General features: G+C 37.6%; 2 protein-coding genes across 5 annotated transcripts in view; both read left to right on the top strand.

The window, feature by feature from the left end:
* Positions 1-29: 29 nt before the first annotated feature.
* Positions 30-23,956, top strand: zmym4.1 (zinc finger MYM-type containing 4, tandem duplicate 1). Of its 3 annotated transcripts, XM_042434989.1 has the most exons (29): positions 213-245; positions 491-556; positions 2,036-2,738; positions 5,471-5,632; positions 5,919-6,080; positions 7,565-7,641; positions 7,810-7,962; positions 9,333-9,571; positions 10,151-10,340; positions 10,586-10,789; positions 11,780-11,930; positions 12,833-12,948; positions 13,375-13,557; positions 14,331-14,481; positions 14,638-14,810; positions 14,919-15,063; positions 15,202-15,297; positions 15,425-15,462; positions 16,151-16,295; positions 16,560-16,672; positions 17,055-17,283; positions 17,891-18,121; positions 18,344-18,459; positions 18,670-18,847; positions 19,586-19,737; positions 20,079-20,193; positions 20,316-20,564; positions 21,390-21,519; positions 22,335-23,956. In XM_042434989.1, exons 2-29 carry the CDS (start codon positions 524-526, stop codon positions 22,579-22,581), a joined length of 4,881 nt encoding a protein of 1,626 aa, XP_042290923.1. In that variant the 5' UTR covers positions 213-245; positions 491-523; the 3' UTR covers positions 22,582-23,956. The 3 variants fall into 3 exon arrangements, with proteins under 3 accessions (XP_042290921.1, XP_042290923.1, XP_042290922.1); XM_042434987.1 differs by lacking the exon at positions 491-556 and having other exon boundaries at positions 30-245; XM_042434988.1 differs by lacking the exon at positions 213-245 and having other exon boundaries at positions 252-556.
* A 79-nt stretch (positions 23,957-24,035) lies between these two features.
* LOC121912676 overlaps positions 24,036-27,975 on the top strand; it is a 45,229-nt gene continuing 41,289 nt past the window's right edge. Inside the window, exons 1-5 of one of the 2 annotated variants that reach the window (XM_042434983.1) lie at positions 24,036-24,301; positions 25,060-25,173; positions 26,292-26,448; positions 26,602-26,794; positions 27,705-27,779. In XM_042434983.1, the coding sequence (XP_042290917.1) occupies positions 25,065-25,173; positions 26,292-26,448; positions 26,602-26,794; positions 27,705-27,779 (534 nt within the window). In that variant the 5' untranslated portion in view covers positions 24,036-24,301; positions 25,060-25,064. The remainder of the gene's footprint in view (positions 24,302-25,059; positions 25,174-26,291; positions 26,449-26,601; positions 26,795-27,704; positions 27,780-27,975) is intronic. The other variant, XM_042434984.1, reaches the window with a different exon arrangement.

Here is a 27,975-nt window from a genome sequence, read left to right as displayed (position 1 = left end):
CGTCCATTATTTTTTCGGTAGAAATACTAGAGAGAGGGTTGAACTTTAGTCCACACTCCATATCAATGGGTGGCGGTAGTGCACCTGAAAGCTGTTTGCCAACCGCCCATTAAATAAAAAGAAGAAGAAGAAGAGGGAATTATTTACAAAATCAGGATTTTGGCGCAAACATGGCGGCTACGGAAACTAGCGACGGACACCATCGGTTGGCCAATCAAGTCTCGTCCGTCCGAGACGCTGGCGCGGTAATTTTCTGCACGTTGTTACGGCTGTATACATTCCTCATAACGCTGCTATATGAAAACATTGGTATAGCTAGCATTACACCAAATAGACAAGTTATTTCATGAGTGTTGTGGTTAGTTATTGCATCGTGTAGACGTATTTACACGATAAAAGACCAGCTAACCGTAGCGAGCTAACAGGCAGGCAGAGCGCTGTGCAGATGTGTTAGCTTAGCAAACGTTGAGCTAAGTTCTATTGTTTACAGGTCATGAAATTAGTCTCCTAATATCAACATAACATGGCTGAATCCAGTGAAGCGACCCAGAAAGAGGTAACGAAACCCCGCATTTTAGAAGCTACGCCAGGTTGTAGCTATTAGCTGTGCAGCTGCAACGCTGTAGTTGTGTTTACATTGCGAGAGCAGTGTTGCAACAAGCTAATGTAGGTCGTGCATGGTTAAATCTCCCCCAGAACAGCCCTAAACTGACAGATTGTGCACATGCATGCCAACGTTATTGTATATCTGTACAACCCGTGTTTTATATAGCTATTCTTTTCATACATGCTTGTCGGCTATGACTTTTTTTATTTTTTTAGATCCATTGTAAAGTTGAGTATCACATTGCAACAATCCATAAAGGTTTCAAAATGAATCCGAAACCTACCCTTTCAGAAGAAACAAAAACTTAAATCCCTTAAATATAACTTTTTTCTACTATCAGCGGCCTTTATTTTAGCAGCACTGGGCGTTTTGTCAGCTAATCATTTGACGTCAATTTCTATTTTCTTCAGCAGAAGTGGTTAGTAGTTTTCACAGTTTTTTAAGTCTGTCTTAAAAAACAGTCAGGAGCACAAATGAACATTGAAACATGTTTTCCCGGCTGTAATCATTCCTCCTATTCATACTGACCATTAGAAGATCCCCTCATAATGCACTTGCTGTATGTGATGGCGGAGAAAATCCACAATCCTCCTGTGCAAAAATGTATTTAAAAGTTTATCTGAAGCTAATATGAAGGTTCATCCGTCCAAATGAGTCAAATCAAGTAGGTAAGTGGCCGATATCCACTTGATATAATTAACTCAGACTGCTGAAGCCTGATATAAACTTCAGATAAACTTTTAAATATATTTTTGCACAAAATGAGTTTGTGGACACACTGTGGATTTCGGCCCTCATCGCTTACATTGAAAGTACATTTGAAGGGGATCTTTTAATAGGAGGAATGATTACAGAAAGGAAAAATCTCTTCCACTGTTCATATGGACACCTGAAATATTGTGAACTCGTCCTTTAAGGACACTTCAGTAAAATGTAATGTACAAAATCGCGAGGCAGAAGTTGTGGTTACTTGTGAACATGTACTTTAACACCAGTGTCAGAGACAGACTATAATGACTACAGCGACCATTTTGTAAGTGACAAGTATTGTGTAACTAATATTTCAACAATACCTCAACACTTTCAGCACAAAGTTCATTTTAAGTATGGTAACGTTGGTATAATAGCAGGATAGTTTCTAAACTCAATGGTAGCAACTATTTTGATAATTGATTAAGGATTTGGAATATTTCAGGAGAAATGCTAAAATTCTCTGGTGCCAGGTACTTAAATATTAATATTTTCTTTGTGTTGTGGACTGTTGTTCGGGACAAAACAAAACATTTTAGGTTGCATCTTTGCTTTGTGAAACGGTGTGGATGGTGGGAATTGTTAATGATTAAAATTTCTTTCTAGAACCCCTTTTCAATAGCAAGATAAAAGTCAGCGTCAGTGTGCAGTATGTCAATTGTTCATTGTTCTATGCAGGTAACAGAGGGGGCAGACGGAGAATCCATAGAAGCAGCTGTGGACGCTGGTGCATCAGCAGATGTTGGAGACACAGAGCTTGTTCCTGGATCTTCTAGACTGTCTGAACATGAGGAAGACAATAACTTTGTTGCTGCTAAAGAAATGGAAAGTAAAGAGTTAGGACATAAAGAAACTGAGGCTGAGGTGGTTCCTCTTCCCGTTTCTGTATCTCTGCTAAATCCATCCCCTTCACACTCATCTTTCTCTACACAAGAGACAGTCAACACAGTTCTGGTTCACAGTGGTGGGCCAGATAGCACCTCAGAGTCTGAAAAAGAGGGTACTGAGGTGAAAACTGAGGAAGGATTTGAGTCAAATGAAGAAAATGTGACAGTAAAAGGCAAGAGCTTAGAGGAAAGTCCTGCAGGACCAGATGTGAGTGAAGATACAAATATGGACACAACTCCCAGTGGCCAAGAGGAGAAAACAAACACTGATGAAAAGATGGACTCAGACACTGACACTAAGGAGAACATTGTCGCACAGGAGGAAAATGAGTCCCTCAGCTGTAATCTGAGGGTTTCTACAGCTGATGATCTCGATGAGATGATGGACATTGGTACAGTGGATGAGGTGGAACAAGAAGCACAGATGAAAGAGGAGGAACAGAGTAATTTGTCGGATGGGGATAGAAGAAGTTCACCTGCCATTTCAAATACAGGTAAAATACAGGTTCTTCACAAAGTTTTTGTGTTGATGCAGAGAAATGTTTTCAAACCAGCAGGAGATTCATGTTGCAAAGCAAAAGTCACATTGATGCTGGAGGAAAATTTTTGGCAACACTTTATTTTACAGATCCCTTAATATACAAACTTTCCTGGAAATTTTAATGTAATTTGCAGGTAACGGTCAGTTTTATGGACATTTTGCAAAACATTTGTTGCAATTTCGTACAAATTATTTTAAAAAATGGAAAAAAAAGTTGGTTTAGTGATTTTAAAAAAAACAAACATTTAATTTGCAAAAAAATGTAATCAATTAAATTCATAACAATTTCTTTAACAGACTGAAAAAAACTGCTTTTCAGTGTGTAGTTTTGTGTGTCAAACAATATATTAGCATATTAGGTTGTTTCTTAAAAACTCTATAATGACTGAACTTCTATCAGCAATTTCAGTTGCACTTTATTTTGCAGATTCCTTACTTTCCTATTAATCAATAATTTCCTGAAAGTAGCTTCATTGTAACTGTTTGTTCTGAGGGCAATTCTTTAAAAGGGTTATGTAATTTGGTAGTAAAAGAGAAATGAGCTCTGTATAGTTTTTAAGAAACAATCTTGTATGCCAATATATAGTTTGAAACACAGAATTACACACTGAAAACTGAGTATTTCTGTCCATTAAAGAATTGTCAAGAGTCTAATTTATCAATATTTTTGAAAATTAACAACCCAAATGTAATGTGTGGGCACTTACCAAATAAACTCTGTTTTTCATTTAATTTGTACCAAATTTCACCACCATTTCTGTAAAATGTCCTAAAAATTAACCGTTGCATACTGGCAAATTACACAGAAAATTTCAAGGAAATTAGTATAAAATTAAGGGACCTGTAAAAAAATTTTCAGAAGGTGACAAAGTAGACAAGTAATTACTAATTACTAACAAATAGCCCTGGCTTTACATCATCACCCTTTACTTTATTGTATTTTTTTCTATGCAGGCTTCACATTCAGCCGTACTTCTGTTTGGGGGAAAAAACTGCTGCTATACATCACATTGTTTATGGAGCTCTTTGTAATGAATGATACACATATATATATATATATATATATATATATATATATATATATACACACACACACACACACACACACATGTAATCACAAACTCCAAAGATCAAAAATCACAATCAGTTTTAGTTCTGACTTTTTCTGGCTTATTGGTCACAAAACACAGTGACAGGTAATCAATTCTACATTACATCCCCATACATTCTGTTATGATACGTTCACATTACACATTAGTTCAAGTATTGTGGTATTTTCTCCGAGGATACTAAGGTGTTTTTCACTACAAACATTTTTACTGAACTGTTTTGTCTTCTGGCATCTGTTTGACATCTGTAGCTGTTTAACATTTGAATAACTGCAAGTGTTGCACCTTTCTCTCTTTTGCTCTTTATTCTTTTTTTTAGGGCTGCAACTAATGATTTTTTCATTATCAATTAATCCGTCTGTAATTTTCTTGATGAATCCATTAGTCAGTTGATGAATAATTCATCAGAAAACACAGAAAAATGCCAGTGAAAACATTTCTAGAGCTCAAGGTGAAGTTTTTTTCCAAGCCAGCCGTCCAAAATTACAAAATATTAAATTTACTATAATGTAAGACAAGGAAAAGCAGCAAATTCTTAATCCAATCAGACATTTGTGCTTGAAAAATAACTAAAACAATTTATTGATTATTGAAATAGTTGCCAATTGATTTTCTGTTGATCAGTTAATCAACTTATCGTTTCAGCTCTGTTGTTTTATTTTTTCACTTCAGTGTTCTACCTCAATAAACAGACTTTTACACAAAATATAAGCTATAATTTACAACAACATAATACACATTGCATAATTGAAGGAGCAGAGAGAAGAAAAAAGTAGTTAATAAAGTAGTAAATAAATATATTTCATTCTTTCTCATGTACAGTTTTATAGTTAATTCCAAGTAGGGCTGCAACTAACGATTATTTTCATTATTGTTAAATCTGCTGACTGTTTTCTTGATTAATTGTTTGGTCCAACCAACAGTCCAGAACCTTTAAATATTCAATTGACTGTTATGCGTCGAAGAAAAACAGCAACTTCTCACATTTAAGAAGCTGGAACTAGAGATTTTTTGGTATTTTTTCTAGACAAATTGAATAAATGAACTATTTAAATGCCCAATAATTTACTGTCTGATTAATCAACTAATCGCTGCAGGTCCAGTTCCAAGTGTTGTATAGTACAGTTGATAATTTTTTTATTAGTCAATAGGAAGAAAATGAAATTTCTAACAATAATTAATTAATCTTTTTAGGTAATTTTTCAAGCAAAAATACCAAACATTAATTGGTTCCAACTTCTCAACTGTTGATCTTCTGTTTTCTCTCTTTTATATCAATGTGAACTGAAGTTCTTTGGGTTTTTGTTTGGTGGTCAAACAAAACAAGCAACTTGAAGATGCCACCTTGGTCTATAAGTAATTGTGATGGGCATTGTGCAGCAATTTCATGGCAGTATTGAGTATTCAAACGTTTACTCATGCTGTAAATTTTAAATAATGAGGAGCTTCAGTGTCTCCCCAACATACTGCAGTTACTTGAATCCTGCTTCTCCAGCTACAACACTTGTTTTGCAGTTATTCTACCCTGATCTTCACCATCCCAATAATTTATTTTCATTTTGAATTTCCCTTTCAGTCTCTGTGGCAGAGGACGGAAACTCTTTTGAGGATGAAACTGATGTGAAACCCACCGTGTTACCACCACCAACAGAAAACGACCAGTCTGAGGACGTCAAAATGTCTTTGGATTTGATGCAGTCCAGCTCGTCTCCATCGTCAGAAGCCACAGCCAGTACAGGTGAGCTCAACTTTAGAGGAGTAGTGTTCGGGATCTGTGTGTAAGATTATTATCATCTTGTACACATTAAATCAGGACTGGCAATTCAGGAGAATCTTCTGTAAGATGTCTTAAAAATTAACCGTTGCATACTGGCAAATTATACAGAAAATCCCCAGGAAATTTGCATAAAATAAAAGCATTACCAAAATGAAATTGGAGAACAGAAGGTGACAAAGTAGACAAGTAATTAGTAATAACTAACAAATTAGTCCCCATCATCCTTGATTGTGTTTTTCTCTTTCAGTCTCGGTGGCAGAGGACGGAAACTCTTTTGAGGACGAAACTGATGTGAAACCCACCGTGTTACCACCACCCACAGAAAGCGACCAGTCTGAGGACGTCAAAATGTCTTTGGATATGATGCAGTCCAGCTCGTCTCCATCGTCCAAAGCCACAGCCAGTACAGGTGAGTGACCTCAGAGGAGTAATGTTCAGGATCCTTTAAGAGTCTTTAACTATAAACAAGTGTGTGATTAAAAATTAAATTCTTATCCCATGTGTACAATTCCTCCTACAAGTCACAGTCGTCTTCTAGTTCATCTTCACAAAAAAGCAAACATTTAGGTGCATTTTGGATTTAATAATTAGCTCTGCGAGATGAGGGTGGAGTGTTATTGGATCACTGATCACTCTAGCGCTAATAAACGAGAGTGACTGACAAAACAAAAAACATTTAACCAGTGATGTTTGTCAGTAAATTGCACTTTCATTTCATTATTTAGTTTTTTTTATTTTCATACAAATAAAGCAATTAACTTAAATAACTTAAAGAAATAATCTAAATAAAAAAAACACACACACATATGTACATACATGCAGTGTTTCCCTTAGGTTGACTGCTTTGGGGCGGCAGGGTGGTGGGGTGGCTGATCAAAAACTCAGCTGCCAGACATTTCTCCGTTCTCTGTATAAGAGCGGCTGAGATTGACACTAAAATGGAAATTGCTGGTCCACCTTAAAGGTCAGTCCACCTTAAGTGAACCCGGTCAGGTTAGGCTAACTTTTTGTCGCTAACTTCAGGGCTAATCCCCTTCAATAGACGAGTCTTTTCTTGGTCATGAGAAGCTGCAGCATTTATTAACCAACACGCTGTAGTCTGCTCTGTACATTTACTGCCAGATTGACAACTTATTGCTAATCTTTTCCTTTGCTCCGCTCGCATATAAAGTCACTTTACGCTACGCTACTCTTCTAACAGTACCTTTCATGTAGATGTCCTTTGAAGAATGAGGAGAGGGAGGATGACTCAAAACAATTACATGGTAACGTAGGGTGCTATCGTGCTCGTACAGTCGACGAGTGAAAATCATTAGTAGCCCATTGATACTGATCCTGACTTGAATCCTTACACTAAGAATCAGATCATTGTTTCTCAAAGATTGACACTCTTCTCATCTTATACACTTTAAATCAGGACTGGCAATTCAGGAGCATTTTAAGGTGACACAACCTGCAATTAAAAAATACATATTTTACTATTTAAACTCATCACTCAGAGTTTTAAACTGTCTGGTTATCGTTAAATTTTGAAATGCAAAGATTAATCGAATAATCGTTTGTCATTTTCAAGCTTCAACTTCTCAAATGTGATGATTTAATGCCTCTCTCTGTCATACATGATAGCAAACTGATTATCTTTGGGATTTGGACAGTAAGTCGTACAAACTAAGACATATGAAGACGTAAATTTTGACTCTGGGAAATACACGGGACGTTTTTCACTATTTTTGGACATTTTACAGACGAAACAATTAAATCAATTAATCGAGAAAATATTTAATTTTCTAACGAATGGATGATTATTTTGTGCTTTTATGTTGTTTTTGTGTTTCTTACAAATCTTCATTTTCACTCACATTTATAGTTAATTAATTATTCATGTTCCTGCAGGAAGGGAAAGCTCATCACCAGCGACCACAGTGAACGGGACGAAAGTAGTAAAGCTATCAAAACCAAGATCGGACAATGTAAGTATAAATGTGAACACCTGCTTCAGTGTGTGAGTGAAAAGTGCATAGAAAGTTATTTATTATGACGGGAAGTTGACACAAACTCTAATCATCAAAAATCTACATCTGCTACAATCATAGAAGACCAAACAGGCAATTTTTTTTGGTCTTTATTCTTTGTGGTAGGAGAGATCGCAGGCGGCAGCTCAGCCAATCAAGTCGTCTCCTTCACCACCTTTGGTCAAGGTGAAGGACGAACCCATTGATGAAGACTACGAACAAGCTCTCATATCCTCCACATCCACAGCAAATGTGAAGGATGAGCCTAATACTGCGAAGGTGGGTCACACACTTCTTTTCACAAGCATTTTGAAAGTTAGACAGCTGTACGGACAAAGTATTTTTGTGAGAGCTGTGGTAAGTGCAACGGCGCTACAAACACCTTTGGGCAGAGCAGATGGGACACAAATCACATGGCAGGAGAAGAAAACATCCACACAGCAAAGGAAGTTTTCTGCAACTTAGTTTATTCTTACTTTATGGTGATCTGAGCAGAAGTTTGATACGATCCTGAGTATTTTAGAAATGTGTGGGTAAATTCTGAATCTGAATGATCAGCAGAGGAATTGATTGTATTGATTTTAAATAAGCCAAACTGCTTCCTCCAACAGAAATACTTTGGTTAACATCAAGAATTTGTATAGACAAGTTTTAAGCTGAACTCTGCATGAAAGCACAGTATAGATCTACTTTACTGCTGCCGGTGAATCAACTAAAAACTGTGATTCTAGTCAAATGATTCTCGTTTTGTACAAAAGTACAAAATAATGGATTGGACTTAAATTTAAAATGCACTGCCAGACAGTTGGTATGTCAGCTGTGGGAATCAACAGTTGCTGGTTAAAAATGACAAGCCTGCCTTTTGTAAATCAGAGCATTTGAGACACAGTAGGAAAGCTGAGAATGATGATAAGTATTGTATTGCTCCAAAGATAAGACGGAAAAGGACTTTTCAAAGATAAGACACACTTTATCAGAAGAGTCCTGCTGTGAGGGTTTGTCTGAGATACTGTTAGTCCGAGGATAAGATGATCCTCATACTTTAATCTTTTTCTCTCAGTAAAGCGAAACATGAATATTTAACTGAAAGTATAACGAAAGTCCCACATTTGTATATCTTGTCCCAGTCTGTTTTCAAGTGCAGCTGTTTCTTCATTCTGTCTATTAGTCACACACTCTCCTATAACACTGTTAAACTCTTTCTGAGCTCCTCATTGTGATGATTGAGCTATTCTGTAATTTTAAACTCCTGCTGCATTAAAGATTCATTTTCACGTCGAGAATTTTTTTTCTCCGTGGCAGCAACACACTAAAGCTACCAGAAGCCCACCAACTTTAAAAGACACCCTATAAACGGACTTGAGAAAACTCAACAGTCTGCTGTAGCAACATTAAGGCTACAAACAACTCATAATGAAATACAACATAGGGACCAGTGTTCAATTTATTCAAAGAGGAAATCTGCTGTTTTGAATATATAAGTTCCTAGTCCTTGAATATAATCCAACCCTTCTTCTTCAACTTTTAATATCCAGAAATAATATCGTCTTATTCCAGATCTTCAGTATTTAAATTGAGTTGATCAGTTTTGCACAGAGTGAGTCCAGAATAACTGGACCATCACTGGCTCATCATTCTGTTGTTGACAGGAGGACTTGAGGATCGGATCGGTCTTCTCCGTGACTCCTGCTGCTGAAACACAGACGCTGCCGATCGTCCACCCGTCGTCTTTGCACATGTCCTGTTCGCACTGCAAGAAGAACCTGATGAAAGGACAGACAGCTTTCCAGAGGAAAGGCTCCCCGGCGCTCTTCTGCTCCACTACCTGCCTCACCACGTCGCTCCCCACGGTCAAAGGTGTCAGTAAGATCTGCTTCAACTGCCAAAAGTGAGTTCATTAGAAACATGTTGTTTTACCTGTTACCTCAACATTTTCGGTATGCTGAGGTAACATTCTGTTACCTCAGCATTACCTGTTACCTCAACATTTTAGGGCTGCAACCAAATATTATTTTCATTATCGATTAATCTGGAGATTACTTTGTTGATTAATTGATACATTTTTTTATCTATATAATGTCAGAAAATAGTGAAAAATAGGTTATAATGTCCAAGACTCAAAGTTGATGTCTTTAAATATCTTGTTTTTGTCTGATCAACAGTCCAAAACCCAAAGATAATCAGTTTTAGTATAATGAATGACAAATAAAAACATTACATTATCACATCTTAGAAGCTGCAATTTTTTTTTTACATATTTGGTTAAAAAATAACTGAAGTGATTACTGGTATTCAATTCCTAAAATAGTTGTTGATTCAACTAATCAATTAACCAAGTAGTCTATGCAGCTATACAACATTTAGACATGGGTGAGAAAAAGCAGAGTAATCAACTTCATACCTGACGATTAACTTCATTACTCATTTTTGGACCTTGTGTCGATCTTATCCGTCTTTATTCTCACAGAGTGATACTTCGGCCTCAGGACGTCATCCTGGCTCCAGACAGTAAAGGAGCTATGAAGGAATTCTGCAGCCAGAACTGTCTGACCTCCTTCAACTACAAGAAAAATAACTCCAACGTAAAAAAAATCCCCCCCCCTCAAAAAACAGTTCAACCACAATCACTCTGCAGCATGTGCACCAGATACTGCACTGTAAGTCTTTTTCCTCTTCTCATAACTTAATGAGAAAGTCATAATCTTTAGTTGTAGAGCTATGAAACTGACAAACAATAAATAAAATCAATACATACTTTATGTATGTATTTTTAAAAAAAAACTATTTTTCATAATTTTACTTTAATTATTTGTACTATATAAAATAGTGCACATAAAACCTTTTATTCATTGTATCTTTTCATCTCTGAAATAACGTGCTACTCTTGTCATCCCTCCTCCAGAGCAAACATGAGGTGATCTTGAGTGGCGCCGTTCACAAGATGTGCAGCGACGCCTGCTTTAACCGTTTCCGTACTGTAAACAACCTGTCCATGGCTGGATGTGCAAACTGCGGCTCGTACTACCACAACAAACCGCTCTTGCTGAAGATGGAAGACAGCAACAAAACTCTGTGCAATGCAGCATGTCTGAACAAATACAAGGAGGTACAGGAATGCAAAGTGTAACAAACAATACAAGGTCAAAACCTATTATATGACTGGACCATGTACGAAACACTAGAGGGCTTTTAATTGGTACGTTGCCTGGTTACCATTAGACATGGGCATACCCATCATTTGTAAGATGTTTGCTTTTATGTAAGTTTATTTATTTGTACAGCACTTTTCATACAGTAGTTGTAACTCAAGGTGCTACACGTAAGAAAAACATTAAAAATACTTAAAATACGTTGCACCAGATTTTGGGTGCAGACTATATGATGCTGTAGAAGTGTCGGAGTTAAGTGTAAATGACCTCAATACGGTGTGTTTCATGTTGTTTTATCGTTTTTATTTTATGTACTATAAACACAAAGTGCTTCATTTTGAAAAGACACTAGACACATGTAACATGAGGAAATTGACAGTGCACAGATCCTCTCTTCTCATGTAAATGTCATGACAGAAATAGGCGTTATTTGGATGAACTGACCGCATATTAGGAATCTAAATGGTTACTTTCTCACCTGAAAAATATTAAGATCTGATAAAGTGACGTTAACAGTCCTACAGCACCCTGTTTACTAGTTTGCACATGTGAAACATGACTCTGTCAGTGATGAAGCCTTCGGTCAGTAAATGTGTGTTGTTAAAACTTATTTAGGGGCTGCGCTCAGTCCCACTGAGAGGCTGAGTGTCTGCGGACATGACTGTGTAATTGCTGTAAATGCCCCCTGATGACATAATAGAAACTGTTCACGCCAATTCATTTTAAAAGAGCAAACGCCAATGGGGAAAATCACTCAATGAGTCAGTGACAGACAGACAGTCTCGGTTATAGTACTGGTCTGTGGCCAGTCCAGCCAAAAATAGACACAGGAATTTGTCCCAGCATACATCACAAAACATCCTTCAGAGACTTTCAGCTAAAACTGTAAAATGAAAAAGTGTACTTGGGATGTGCCTCACATTCTTATTTTCTGTATCTTTTAACAGAAAACAAAGACACCTCAGCCGTGTACGATGTGTCGAACGTCCCGGCCACTGACAGAGATGGTTGACCACAGAAACCTTGACGACTCGGTGAACCTCTTCTGTAGCAGCAGCTGTGTGATGGCATATATGGTCCAGACTGTCAGTTCATCAGGTACTTGACAATAAGCTTCAGGGTCTTTTCAAGCCTGTAGTTGGTTTGCTTTGGTTCGAATCAGTCGATGAGTTGGTAAACTTGTTGTGTTTTCCCCCTTAGTGTGGTTAAATATGTCTGTGGCGGAAACGAAAATGTAAATACAGAAAGGAAGTCCTGAAGAATTAATCAGTCAAATTTGATTTGCATAGCACCTTTCATAGAGGTTAGTGCAATTCAAAGTGCTTCACAGATGACTGACAAGCCAATAATAAGATAACAGTAAACACTAAAACCATCTTACATTAATGCACATGAGAAATAGATAAAACATAACAATAATTAAATAGAATCAAATAAAAACTAAGTAAAATAAGTTAGAAAAACAATGACAAAGAAAAGGAAAGGAATATTTTTAAACACAAATACAATAGAATAAGTGATTGAGATAAAATAAGGCCCATGGAGCATTGCATTGAAGCATGAGGTCTGATCTGCCCAAATATTACTCAAGGCAGCAGACTTTGGCCTTGATTCTTTCTCCGGCTCGCTGCAACTGTTGATTTCGCTCATCCCAGCATGCCATGCACTCGTGGCTACAGGAGCCAGTTAGCTTAAACTTGCAGACTTGTAGCTGGCTCAGATCGAGGTCGGATCAGGTTCCCGCCACAAACAAAACAAGGGACCGGACCTCCTCCTCTAAAGGGTGTTGGTGCATTTTTGGTCCATACATGAGTACGATTGCTGTGTTCAGATCATCCCAAATGAATCGTACCAAGGGGGAAAACTAATCCGAGTCCAGTTCAACCGGATTTAACAGCTCAGGCTTGAAAACATCTATAATTACAGACTTTTTTGATGATTGCTTTCAACTTCACATTCTTGCTTTTGTCTCATGAAACTTTTTTTTTTCTTTCTCACAGGCGCTCGGTTGAATTGTGATAACTGTGGAAAAAACACAGTACCAGCCTACCACTTAGCTATGTCAGATACTTCCATCAGGAACTTCTGTACTCTCCAGTGTGTTATGGCATTTCAGGTAACGAAGCCTGTAAGATGTAAAACCGAGACTCAAAAGACAGAGTCTCTGAGTTATTTTACACTCTTCACCACCCTAAATTACATCTGCATAGTAAAGCACTGATAAAAATGTTGCCTGTACAATCTGCAGTCTATTGCTAAAAGAGAGGCCTGCTTATTTCTAATAACTGAACAATTAACACAAAGACATAGGAATTGAACTGGGTATTTTTTCCCACTATGTCTCTAAATGTTATAACTTACATGATATAACTGTATTTTCCCAGCTCAAATCAAAGTGCCTATCTGTTATCGAGTGCTCATCCTTCATGGAGAACATATTAAGTGTTGACGTTGTTGTTTTTACAGTCATTGTTAACTCAAAACTGTCTTTTTTTGCAATGTTTTTTTTTCTCCATTCTTGTCTTGTTTTTCTGTTCTATAGGAAAAGTTCAAGAATTCCCATAAACAGGTGAACATTTTCACCAAGTTGCCAATTGGAACCACTCAAATCCAGTCCATCATCCCTAACCAAACCGTGCAAGAAGTCCCCAAAGCACCCGCCGTACTGAACTGCTCCCAGTGTTCCCGCAAAATCACTTTTAAACCTGAACTCATCCAGATCAAGGTAACTTACTTACTTCTTCTATTCCCAAGTCAAGATGATTTTTTTTATCATTACAGCACTGCATGGGAATAGCTTTTGGATGCATTGATCAATATTTCCATTGATACAACAGGAAAGTAGAAAGTCAGAGGACAGAAAGTTCCAATAATGCCTCAAGAAAAAGTCCTGTGATAATGAGAGTTCATAAAAACCCAAAGAGATCCCCATGGCAACCTGTTAGCACCCGTGAGGACTCCATGGTTTTCCCCTGAACAGCCACTCTGTGATACTCCAACTCTCTTGTCCTCAAAGCGAAATTAGAACAAAAAACACACACAAAGTGCAAAATCTAATAATTGTTTTACCAATGATTGCTCAAAGGCAACGGTGTCTCTTGACTGGATGTTTTCCTCATTTTTTGTAATAACAACATACTTTTGTTAAAGCAACAAAAGTTAGATTTTGTGTAATAACAGGAAATATATGGAGAGTTGGAGAGTGTACATTTACAGCATTGTTGTATTTAATGGGACCAAGTACAGTGTGAAACATAAATGTTAATATTTGATGTACTGCACCAGATTTAGCTTCAAGCTAATTTTCATCTGCAGTCCCTTACAATCTAAACACATAACAGCACTATAACAAACAGTACAAAGCAAAAAAACACACAAAACACATACAAAATACAAAGCTACACACAACAGCACATCACATACCCCCTCAATGTCAACTAGAAATTAATAATGTAAGCTTGTCAAATTAAAAGCAATGCCAACTCTGCATGTGTGCAGGACAAGATGGTTTTCGTGTGTAGCGTGGACTGTTCTCAGGAGTTCAAGAAGGTCAACTTTGTGACAAGCCTGTGTGAATACTGTAAGATCGAAAAGATCACCAGAGACACCAAGAAAATTAACAACAAAGACTGCTACTTCTGCAGCGATGGTAAGTAGACAGATGTCTTATTTCAGGAATAATGCAGGGTTTTTGTAGGCTAGATTGCTTACTGTGAGCAGAACCTACAAACACACAAGCACCATCAACATGCATATAACTGTTTACATGCAACACATCTGGATCTTCTCCTCTTCCTCCTCTCAGGCTGTAAGCTGCTCTTTAGACACGACCTGTCAAAAGGCTGGGGGAAACACTGTCACTCCTGCTCCTACTGCCACTCTGTCTCCAAGAAGCTGGTGACGGCACAGTATGGAGGCGCGACCGAGGAGTTCTGCTCTGAGGAGTGCAGGTCCAAGTACACCATGCTCTTCTGTCACGTAAGCAAGGCTCATTGCAGTTTATTAAACTCACAGTTTTACTAAAATGATGGTGATAATGATAATCTAGCTCTGCCGTTCTTTCACATTTACTCTGCTTTCTGTCAGGTTGCAAAGTGCGACACCTGCGGCTGCAAAGGGAAACTAAAACAGAGTCTTCCTATGCTGGGAGAAGTCAAACACTTCTGTGACATGAAATGCCTGCTTCAGTTCTGCTGTGATAAGGTGTCGACACAGGGGGAGGTGTTCAAAGGTGTGTATTGTTGTTGCCATTTCATGATGTAATTTCTAGTGTTGTTGTTTTAATTGTGACTCTTTAATTAAAATGTTATGAAACTAATCTGTAATTTCTCCCACTGTCTCTTCTGTATTTTTGCTGTGTTTCCTGCAGGTACAGAAGAGGCCACACCCATCATTGCAAATGTCGTCTCGCTTGCAGGAACTCCAACAGGGAAACCCACTGCTCCCAACAGAACTGCCCAGCAAAGTACAAAACAAAACACACACAGTACTTATGTACAGTATTTATGTACTGTACGTCAAAGAAATAAGAGAGAAAACATGCTGTATACACTTTCAGTTAATCACTAGTGTTGATGTCATTGTCTCCACAGGTACTGTCACTGACTTTCAATCAAAGAACTCTGGACATGTAAGTTGGTGTTTATTATATGTATTTAATATACAGAAAAACTAAATAATATATATAAACAGATAAGGGACAAATTTAAAGGAAAAACATACATAAGTTTCGTTACAGGGATACTACATGATACTATACAGTTAATAATTCACACGCGATTATGTCCTGTGATGTATAAAAATGCTGAGCAGACCTCGTTCACCTCGGTCTTGAAGATATTACGTAATCTTGTGGTGGCCCAAAACCACACTAAAGATCTTTAGACAGTGCAACAACAATAGAGACTGCTATAATAAAATCATTGTCATCATCTGTCAGACAGTACGGCATCAATTTAAAGCTGCCGGATCTAAATCGGTCGTTGGTGGACGAGTCTCTCAATGCGATCTAGGACCACCGTTTTGAATTGATGACTAAAGATTTTACCACATTTCTCTCACAATTGTCAACTCTTGTCTTAGACAGCTCAAAATTGCACAGTGTAAAGGGGACTTAATACGCTTAATGTTGGCATGTGTAACTCCTCTGGTGCTATTGATTTGGTCAGGTTATGCTTTTAGAGACCAGCCAGTTGTGTAGATCTCTCTGCAGCTGCTTTTTAGCCCAGTAATAATCAATTTGTGGTTTTGAAAATGATTAGTTCTGAAGTTGTATTTTGGGTTTTTATTCTTTTTTTTGTCATTTGTGTATCATTCAGATAAGTATTCAGACAGATACAGTGAAGCCTCATCCTCCCTCTGGCCCCAAAATTCTGAAGAACAAGGCTCTGCTCTGTAGACCGCTGGTGCAGAACAAGGGGGTCTCCTGTAAAACGCAGACAGTCGACGTCGAGGCACAGACGGGTAAAAATCTTATAGTGCTTCCATGATAACGAGATCTCTGCTCTGTAGTCGTCTGTTAACTTGCAACCAATATACAACACTCTGTCTTTAGAGCTCATAGCCACTGATTTTCACAACTGCTGTACGTACCGTCTCCTGTTTATGTTTATTCAACATTCACATATAAATACTTGCCATGTTATGATTTAATTTTCAACATTATCGTTGCTCAAGTTGAAAGATTTCCTCGGTCATAAACAAACTTTTATTTTTTCTTTCTCATAGATGACGTCTTGCCTAAAATCTTGGTCCTGCCTGTCCCAGTGCCAGTTTATGTTCCTGTACCTATGAGCATGTACAGTCAGTGTACCCCTAAACCTGTGGGCCTGCCGTTTCCGGTATGTGAAACACCACAACCACCTCTGAGCCTGGATTCACAAAAATACTGTTAAAGGATACTTCTGTTTAATTTGAACTATGACGTCATTTTCCTGACAATGATGAGCTGTGTATTCAAAATAGCGATCTCCTTGTAGAGCTCCACATATGCTTAGTTTAGCAGCAGTGAAGGCTTCTCTCTTTGATACACCTGTAGGACTGCTCTGTTCTCAACATCTTTTCTGAAGTGTGTTTTCAAAGTTAAATCTGATCCAAAACAGATCCTCTTATGATCAGGATTTCAACATGAAAGGTGTATTTTAGACAACACTAGTAAATATTCAGCCTCTTTGTCCTTATTAAGACTCAGCTCACAGGATGTTATCAATCTGTCTACCACAGCTGCCTGTGCCCATGTTCCTTCCTGTGACGATGGACAGCGCCGAGCGCATCGTGGAAACCATCCAGGAGATCAAAGAAAAGATCCCGTCGGACCCTTTCGAGGCAGAGCTCATCCTCATGGCTGAGATGGTGGCGGAACAAGAAGAAGAGAAGAATGACAAACAGGAGGAACCAAAAGAGAAAGCGGTGGAGAAAGAGACAGACAGACAAGAAGCACCGGCTCCAGACGGTAAGAGGGGGTGGTAAGGGAGGGAAGTCATGGTTTTGAAGCCCTACTGTTTGATGACATTGTAGTAACCCAAAATAAAGAGTAAAGAAATGAAACTTTTTGAAAAACTTAAAAAAGAGGAGAAAGGGATTATATTTAATTTTGCTTTGTGAAAATTTTGAGGTGAAGAAAACCAGTTCACCATTACTACAGTGGGAGAATTCAAACAGGAGACAATTGGCAGTTTGTTTTTCCAGTAACATGTAACAACAGTGTACATTAGGGCTGTGATGGTCAAGATGATACCAGTTCATGTTGCTCACCTAGTGTTGAGGAAATATTTGGTCCATTTAATGAAGCAATGACCTTTTTTTTAAATGATTTTAATCAGGTTTTTAAAGATTCCAATTTGTGTGCTTTGGTCATCCAAATATTTCCAAATATCTTTTTAATATTTTTGAATTATAAGAACTCCTATTGCTTCTTTGGAGAAGTGTATTAAAAAAACTCAACAATCAAACTGTCATTCTTTTTATAATATAATATAATTTGTGGTCCTTCTCATAAATATTTCTGTTTTTAATATCAGAAAAACGTGTGGTGACTTCCTCTTATGTTTAATTTATAGACCACGCCAGTAACTACAGCGACGATTTGGACACAGATGACTTGGACAGTTTCCTCAACAACTGGGAGGAACCTTCCCCTGATGCTGGTCTCAGGTCGCCCAGTCGACTGTACGCCCATGAAAAGCTCAACCCAATCATAGACATTCCTGTGGGCATGCCCAGTGAGCCTTTCTCCGAGCCCCCACCTCCAGCCCCGCCTCCCATGGACGTCGAATCTGACTTTACTGTTGGTGAGGGGACGAGATGTACAAATGTGTTTTATAAAGTTGAAAATTAGTTATTGTTGTTATTCCTGCATCCAAACTTAAGGGTCATTTTAATATCCACCTTGATGTGTGTTTAGGTCTGTAAGAGTTTAATTGGAGACTACAGTGTGAGTGTGAGTGACATCAACAACCAGGGAAACTTTGGTTGGGTTTCAGCATTAATGTGTCATGTTGTGTCATTGCCAGAAACTCTGGAGAAAATGTCCAGGCTGAGAGAGGAGTCCCAGCGATCCCCGAGTCCTCCGCCTGCCACTTCACAACGCCGACGACGACAAGTTCATAGGAAAGCCCGAGAAAAGAAGGTAACTGCCTGGGAGAAGAGTGAGGGTGCTACTTGTGCATTTAAGATTAGAACTGATGTTACTTGCAAAAATCATTTACAGTTAAGATACTGGGAATGTCAAAAATGTGCTGGAGAAAAGACTGGCTCGGATTTGCACACTATCACTGTTGGTCTCACCCTGATCGAATCCATGATGCAGCCTCGTCTCTCCTTCTCCGCTTCATTCAAGGGTCGTAAATCACAACGGTTGACAAAGGCAGCTGAGACGACATCTCAAAAAGACTCCCCTGACAAAACAGCAGCTGCAGAGATCCCTAAACTGAAGAGTCAATATGGAGTTGACGCCTGGAAGCGATGGATCCAGTGGAGGCAAACTCAACCAAACCTGGAGAAGCCACGCTTCGGTTGTAAGTCTGTGCATACACTAAATACAACCACTAAAGCTGACCATGTGGAGGACATTTTGATTCAAAGCACCTTTTAAACAGTAAATTTAACATGTTTTTGTGATTCTGGCTTCAGGGAAAATCAAACCTATTGAGCCACAGAGAGAATGAAACCACAAACTCTTAGTGTCAGTGAAAAATTCTATTGATTTATAAAGTTATAGATAATTGAATCTTGCATTTATCTCAGCTAGAGCTTCATCTCAAGCTTACAGAGGTCTGAAGAAAACTTGCATTAACAATATTTGGAAAACTTGTCTCGAGTTTTTACCACTCCCGCACAAGCAAATGTTTACTTTTAATTCATGTACAGCTGAATGTATGGAGGTAAAAGTGTGTTTTTATAATACAGGAATATCTTTGTGTACAAATCAAATATTCTTTTAGTTAAAAAATGTTTTAATGTGCAAATAAAAAAAATTGAAAGGCTGTTAAGTTTTAAACATCAGCTTGCAGAGACGGCACTTTTTGATTATTTTTGAGACAAGTTTTTGGTTTCAGTTAAATGATCACAACTTTCATCCAGGTGATCTTGAGCTTCATCAGACAGTGTTCTCATGTTGTTTGTTTGTGCTCTATTTGTTTATTACATGATGTATTTTTACACAATTATTTTGTATGATTCTCATACATGAAAAACAAGCTTATGAAGATTGTTTTGCCAATGATCACCTCTGACTCGTTTTATCTGACTCTCAGCACGTCCCATGGAGTTGAAGGAGGATATTCTTCGCTGTACAACGGCTGAGCTAAGCTACGGCCTCTGTTGCTTCATCACTGAGGTGAAACGACCCAACGGAGAGCCTTACTCCCCCGACAGCCTGTTCTACCTCTGCCTCGGCATCCAACAGGCAAGACTTGTGTTTCATACTCACACAAATACACTTAACACATAAGAGGTAGGGCCCACAGCGCTGTTTAAACATGTACAGTTGAGCACACAACTAGCAAACATTGGTAAAGGTGACGTTGAGAAAGTCATGCATATATGAACCATCCCCGTCAATAACAGCATCAAATATCTCTAAAGTCAACAACACCACCCTGCAAGTCTCAACTTTAGCTCTTGTTCACAACATTAGTGTCTAAACTTGACAATTGGATGGCCAACACTTGTCCTCCAGTACAACTAAAAAGTAGTGTACTTACTAAAGTAAAATTAATGACTGTGCTACTGTTTGTCTGTCTTTAGCACCTGTTTGAGAACGGTCGTGTGGAGAACATATTCATGGATCGCTTCTACAACAAGTTTTCCACTGAGTTCACCAATATGCTGAGAGGTTTCAAACCCTTAATCACAGCCAGTGGTGAGTCAGCATCCAAGTTCTAGTAATTATTTTTTATGTTAATCATTCACTTTGTCAGTTTCTGTCTCGAGAAACCAACATTCGACCACATTTACATCAACCCTCTCTCTTCTCCTCTCTAGGTTATATCCATTCCCGTGTTGAGGAGGAGTTTCTTTGGGACTGTAAACAGCTGGGGGCGTACTCCCCCATCGTCCTCCTCAACACCCTGCTCTTCTTCTGCTGCAAGTACTTCGGCTTCACCACGGTGGAGCAGCATCGCCAGCTGTCCTTCGCACACGTCATGCGCTGCACCAAAACCAACCAGAACAACACCAAGACCACCTTCCTGCGCTTCTACCCGCCCATATCCATAAACGAAGCAGAGTCAGGTACTGTCATGGCTGGGGGTCAGAATGAAATACCGATAAGTTCCATACCAACCCTTGGTACTTTTAAGATAGTAAAGCACATCAACGGTCCTCTTATACTGGAATCATCATAATTGCATCTTACCAGTCACAAAGTTTGAGCTTTTATAGGAATGTTTTGAGGATATCCAGCAGTTAGCATGCAGAAATGTTTTGCAAAAGACCTGATTCTGTGCTGAAATGCTACAAAAATGATCATGAAACTTGTTTTCATTAGAGATATTAGGGAATAGAATATGTTATTTTAAATCCGTGTGAAATCTGTATTATCTGAACCACTACATGTTACTTAAAGATAAACAAATTGGCATCAAAAGACAGCACAAAATACAAATGCAGCTACTACATTGCTTAACTTTTCTAGTTTTAATTGTCTTTGATGAGTTCTGGCCCAAACTGACAGATTTAATGAGCTTGAACCTAATTAAATTGAAGTTGTTTGCACTGTAAACATATGAAAACACATTACTGTCTGTACAAACCTCATCTGTGTCTATTATTTAGTATGTTAACTTTTGTAATCAAGGGCAAGTTTATTAAACAGTGATACACCAGGCAGTATTATAGAAGTCACATAAGTATGAGCCTCTATGTAATTGTACTGTATATTCACATACTTGAAAAGCACCTTAGTGTTATTCTAAATGTTGTGTTATATAGTTGTTTTTTTTAACCTGCAGTTCTGTGTTAAATTGTGCACCAGAGCACTGAACTGTGAAATGTCTTTATATTAGGGATGTTGTAATTTGTGTGTGTTTTTGTGTTTGTGCACTGTATCCTCTTCAGATCCTGAAGGTGTTCCGGCAAAGAGGCGTAAGGAAGAGGAGAGTAAAGAGGACATCCTGGAGATGAGGGAGAACACAGAGAACCCGCTCCGCTGTCCGGTCAGACTCTATGAGTTCTACCTCTCCAAGTGGTGAGTATGGTAACTCCCCAGCACTCTTTATATCTCTAGCTGTTTGTTAAATGTCAGTTAAAATCACAAAAAGTATTATCTCACGTAACCCTAAAAGAGTTTGGGGTTTTATTTAGCCAGGTTTCCCAGATTTTTCTCACCACCCCAGTGCAGTGAAGGTGAATGGAAAAATGTTTGTGGTGCTCAAAACATTCAGAAACTACATTTACAACACGTCTTTCCAGAAACAACGTCCTGGTTATTGTGGATAATCAACAAACCTCACTGTTAACAGTTATTTATAACTAACGTCTATCAAATTAATAGTCACTACAAATATTGCAGAACTGAATCAGACATAGAAATATGGTAATAATAACATCCCAAATAGAAATAGCTTTTTCATGGTCACAAGCCAAAAAGTTTGGGAACCACAAATATCTTTGGTTTTTGTACAATTAGTCAGACAAAGCAAGCAAATTGAAGACAGTGGCCTATGAGAAATTGTGAATGCCCTTTTTTCACAATTTCACAAAAAACAACTAAATGATTAATCAATTATTCAAAAAAAATAGGCAGATGAATCAATAATGAAAATAATTGTTAGTTCTAGCCCATTGTTACTGCGCACTGCTGTTAATGGTGTTGAATTTCAGTTTTGCCTAAGCCCAATATTGACTTTGAATCTATTGAATGTCTGGTACCAAGTCCTCATTAAAAGGTTTCTATTGTAGATCCTATTCACCAAATTAAATGTCCTCAGTGGCCACTTTAGTCTAAAATGAACCTTGTGTCGCTAGATGGTCTCCTTAATCCAACAACTGTCTTCCTTCCAGCTCGGAGTCGGTCAAGCAGCGCACCAACCTGTTCTACCTTCACCCAGAGCGTTGCTGCGTCCCCAACAGCCCGCTGTGGTTTTCATCCAGCCCACTGGATGACAGCACCATGGAGGCCATGCTCATCCGGATCCTCACAGTTCGAGAGCTGCATCTCAAGACAAAGAAAGACGAAGGGACGGAGCAGCAGACACCCGAAGACCCTCCATTTATACCTGAAGAGGAGGAAGATGAGGAGTCAGAGTGATGAAAACAGAAGTGACCTTTTAATTGGGGAAGCAGCTTGTGGTGTAAATATTTGTAGATGAACCGAAATGTTCATTTAAACACAACCCAATAAACTGAAATGGACAGAATAAATCTCTCACACATACGTAACTAAAATGTGCTGAACTGTAAGGAAAGTCAGACTACCTAAACAACATGTTGATCAGGATTTATAGATCTTCAAACGCACAGTGTTTGTGTAGCTGGGACTTGAGTAATGAGATGCAAGATTCAGTTCAGCATTCAGGCTGTTTACTACTGCTCGGTAGGACACATAGCTGTCCTGTGTTTTGTCTGCTAAATGGTTGCTTCTCATGGACAATGCTACTCTCATTTCGTTCTGTTTTTGTAAGGCATGTACCTTTCTTATTGGGGGATGGTGGTCCTTGTTTGAAAGAGCTACAATGAAAAACAATCTTGATTTCTGTTGATGTCAGTAGAGAAAACTTTGACCTCAGAAGACAAACTGAAAATAATTTTCTGCTATGTAGATGTAAATGACCAACCGTCATGTTGAGTGGCAAACCTGCAGTATAACTTTTTATTTTTACACAATTCATCAGAAAAAAGGCCACAATTAGTTGTCAGTCTCTCAGTCAAAGAAAAAATACTCATGAACAGAATCAATATTTTTTGCACAGATATACCCTGAAGGTTATTGGAAAGTCAGTCTTGGAAATTTAGGAAATCATCTGAACTTCAGCAAACACACAAAAAAAAAATCACAAATGGAAATCACAAATTTGATTATACCAAAGTGTGACATGAGGGTGGAGCTCTCCTTATTAATAACATGTTTTAATTGATGTTCCAGAGGCCTCTCCAACTTGCCATGGCAAAATGAGTAGCAGATGAATTCGTACAATAAGCTGTTAATTCATATTTGTGTTTCATATTCATTGGATAATCTTACTTTGAGAGGTCTAGTCACTTGATTGTGAGATTAAACTGACTTTTTTTGTTATCGTTGTTAATGAAAGACTCAAACTGTGCTTTCTATATTTTCTCTTCAGTGGACATATTTTGATCATCAGTGTCCAATTAATGGGATGAAGAATGTTTGTGTGAATGTAGCCGATAAAGCTGAAAACTCAATTTTATCCCTTTTCTTGACTGAACACTGAAATAAACAGTCTGATGTTGAGGACATTTTGGACATGTGTGTCATCCAAAACATCTTCTGAGACACTGACTTTTTGCATATGACCCTGGTGTTAAGTGTGTAAAAATAAAATACTATCCCTTCATGTATACCTTGGTTATGTTAACCCCCAGTCTTTAGGGTATCTACCAATATGGTTCTCTTGAATATTTTCTATATTGTATGTTCTTTTTGAATAAAAATATAAAACATGTCTTAGTTGCAGAGCTTTAAGTTATTGAATGTCTGCGTGCGGTTGTATTATATACTGTGTGTGTGTGCGTACCTGAATATGGGGACAGTATATGGGAAAATGGAAGTCTTCTTCGCGTATGTCCCCGTAAACCATATATGCCAGTAATTCCGTCTGTTTGATGGTACTCCGCTGGCATCGCCAGTCAGTGACGTTGCAGTCACAGATTGGTTGCAAATACCGCCGCTCGCCCTAGATCCTACAACGTCGTCGTCACGTGACCTCTCTAAAAAAGACGAAGGAAAAGAGAGATGGCTGCTAATGTATTAGCTACTCTTGCTACTGCTTTTGGAAATTGAAGCAAAGGTAAACGTTATAAATTACATTTATTTGTGTCAAAATCAATTGAAAAGGTGTTGGTAAAACCACTACTAGCTAGTCAATGTTAGTGGGATAGCAAGGTATATGCACCTTACATTTAATAACAGTTAGGTACAACTATCTTACCAAGCTGGTTTGATATAAACACAATTAGATAATACCTTTTACAGTAGTGCAACAGCCAATTTAACCAGATAGCTAGATGTGCTGTTATCTTTATTGTTATAGTTTCAAGTCAACATAAATTTATGCTCATATCCACGTGAGCTATGGTCTCTGTTGCTTCATCACTTCAAAAATGTCAGAAAGGTGTGAAAAATATTAATCATTATTTCCCAAAGCCCAAGATGAGTCCTCCAATGCCTTCATTTGTCCCCACCAACAGTCCACAACTCAAATATAATCAGTTTACTATCATTAAAAAACACATTATTCACATTTGAGCTTGCTGGAACCAGAGAATTTGGACATTTGCTTTTAGAGAATGACTCTAAATGATTCTAAATGAATCGATTATCAAAATAGTTGGTGATTAATTTCATAGTTGACAACTAATCAATGAATCGATTAGTTGTTGCAGCTCTAGATGTAATGTTTTGAAATATGTTTACATTGTTGTCAGCCATGGAAGATCAGCAAGTTAATACAGTACATCAATAAAACTCAGCTACAACTCTATTGTCTGTAGTATGCTCACCAATCTCATATATATATTAATTTAGTATCTTTGGAAAATTTTCCAGCTGTCATGGAAAATGAGAGAAGACAACTGACCCCTGAGCAAGATGCCCTGGAGCACATAGTTGCTTGTAGAGATAAACCTTTCCTGGAAGGAAGGTTTATAGACCTCTTTAAAGGTAGGTATTGCATCTCCCATAGCAGGCAGATCTCTGTATTGACATTACAGGGATCTTAGGCTGCAGGGTCCCTGACACTGTATCACAGTGATGTGTTATGGTGTTAGAAGAATGACTCATGAAACAAAATATCATCAATGTTTGGGTTAGAGGAGAAGTTGGAGTGAATTAAGTGTCTTTCAGGTATTATGTATGAAACTTAACAGTATTATAGATTTACTAGAAGAATATTGTCCACTTATGCCCATATACACCCTCTTATAATTGTTAAAGGGGAACTCCACTGATTTTACAGTTTTTAGGGAGTACCACTGCATATGTGAAAAAAGGTATATAAAGCCTTTTGTGGCTCAGAGTGAGCTTCATGTGGAGTTAAAAATAATTGAAGTTACCAGAACTCTGAAGCCTGCTCCTCAAATCTGCTTTTGGCTAGTGGCTCAAGGCTACATTAGCTGCTACTATCATAACACGCCCAAATCTGTACAGTTAAGTAAATCAAGTTAAGTTGCACTGTGGGTAATGTAGGTGCCAGGTTTTGACAAGAAAGAATGGAATAAAAAAGACGATATCTGTGGTGATTTTGATCCTTTTTTTAAAAAAACAACAACAACTGTCCATCGTGAGTAATGTTTTAGGAGTGCAATGCTAAATCAGTGGAGTACTCTTTGTAACAGCCACGTATATTCATGTTCTTTGGGAGTTAAGACATGTTGGAAAAATGTACAGCATCACAGTTTAGAGTTAGATAAGGCTGACTGAGGGCAAATGTAATAAAATAATGATAAATAATTTCTGGAACGCTTGGATCATAAATGACTGTGTAGTGTGTCACAGTAATTAGCATTTAATAACTGACATTGAGGGTCACAGAGAGACAGAAAAAATATTTTTTTTACACACTATTTATTTGCATTTAGTAAACAGGCAGTATACAGTATAAAGGCAGAATACTAAATGCGAAGTAATACAACCATCATGGTCACATCATGACTCCAGTAAGTGTCTCAGATTAAACAACAAAGGACAGGAGTTGTATGATAGTGGGCAGTGGAATGGTTGACCAGGATTAACCTGCTGGACTAATTTTTAATTAAAATTTTTATCTTATCATTTTATAGGGAGAGGTGTGTTCACCTGGGAAACCATCGAACCATCCACCTTTGTTGTTGAATATCAGGGAAACATCTTTTCTCACAAAGGAAGGCCTCAGAAGAAATATGGTGATTCGCTGAACAATTACTTGTTTGAGTTTTCATGGATCGGAACACACTGGTGGTAAGTTATCTAGCTTGTTTTTCACCTTATCATAAAGGGGCCTTGATGTTAGATAACTTACAGTTTATTAATATGTTCTATAAGAAAACAATGTAATCAACTGTAGTAATTTTAAGGATGGTTGACATTTTATTAAGAGTATTTTGCTTGCAGCATTGATGCTTCAACAGAGGACGGGACCCTTGGAAGACTTGTGAATGATGATCACATAAGTCCCAACTGTGAAATTAAGAAAATTGTTTATGAAGGAAAGCCACACTTGTGCCTATTTGCAGTGAAAAAAATATCTGCAGGTGAGGAGATAACTTACAACTATGGAGACTCCTCTTATCCATGGCGCTCAAGGGTAAGTTAATATTATAAATGGAACCTCACATTTGATTTTGTATCAGAATTAAATGACTCTTTTTTTTTTGATTAAATCAAGTTTTTGACTTGGATAAAATTCTCTATCATGTTATATTGCAATATTGATATTTATAATTCAGTTAAGTTTCTGAAAAAAGCTATTAGAACAACTGTTAATAGACACAATAAACAGGAATAAATATGTTAAATAAAAATAAATAAAGGTACATCAATACACTGATGCGAAATTAGATAAAAAATGTAATATAGCCATTAAGTATTTCTGCTCATTGATTTGCAACATTGCCCACAATAGTCTAATACACAGAGGTGCTAAAGTGATAGATACCACAGTAGACAAATGTGTATTGTCTGACAGTATATATTGTCTTGTCACCTAACCCACAAAATCAACATATGCACAATACAGCCCTTTAAAGAAAATCCTAACACATATTTTGCTAAACCAGAGTATATTTTAATTAATGCAGTACACAAAGTGATTCAGGAAAAGTGTTATGTTTAGGGCTGCAACTAACAATTACTTTCATTATTGATTAATCTATGTAGTTTTTTGTGATTAATCTGTTAATCATTTAGTATATAAAATGTCAGAAAACAGTAAAAAAAAAAGATGTTGTGCACAAGTTTCCTGAGTCCAAGATGATGTCTCCAAATTGCTTGTTTAGTCTGAGCAACCGTCCAAAACCCAGATATTCATCTGACAGTGATTTACACTGATATAAACAGAGAAAAGCAGATCCTCACATTTGAGAAGCTAAAACCAGCAATAAAGAAATTATTTAACCATCTAAGTTGTTGTCCATTAAATTTTTTATTGACTAATTTATTTTTTTATTATGTTTTATATTTTTTCATGTCTTTTCCATCTCCGTTGATATTTACAGGAATCATATGATGAATTAAGTTCTTTCAACATGGACTTATATGCTTCCTCATCAACAACATCAAAGAATGAAACGGTATTTAAAAGACAACATTTAACGCTTTCACCTCCTGTGAACTTTGTTTTTTGTTGCCACTCCAGCAAATACACTTGTACTGCAATAATAGAAATGTATACACATTGCTCCCAGCCTACCTCAGCTCAGTGAAAAAAATTAGACCAGGACAAGATGAGACAGAGGAGATTAAGAAAAAAATTCAAGAATATCAATG

This window comes from Thunnus maccoyii, chromosome 15, assembly GCF_910596095.1.
Source record: "Thunnus maccoyii chromosome 15, fThuMac1.1, whole genome shotgun sequence".
Classification (NCBI taxonomy): Eukaryota; Metazoa; Chordata; class Actinopteri; order Scombriformes; family Scombridae; genus Thunnus; species Thunnus maccoyii.
Note: the sequence above shows the minus strand (reverse complement) of the source record. Positions and strands in the feature narration are given on the sequence as shown.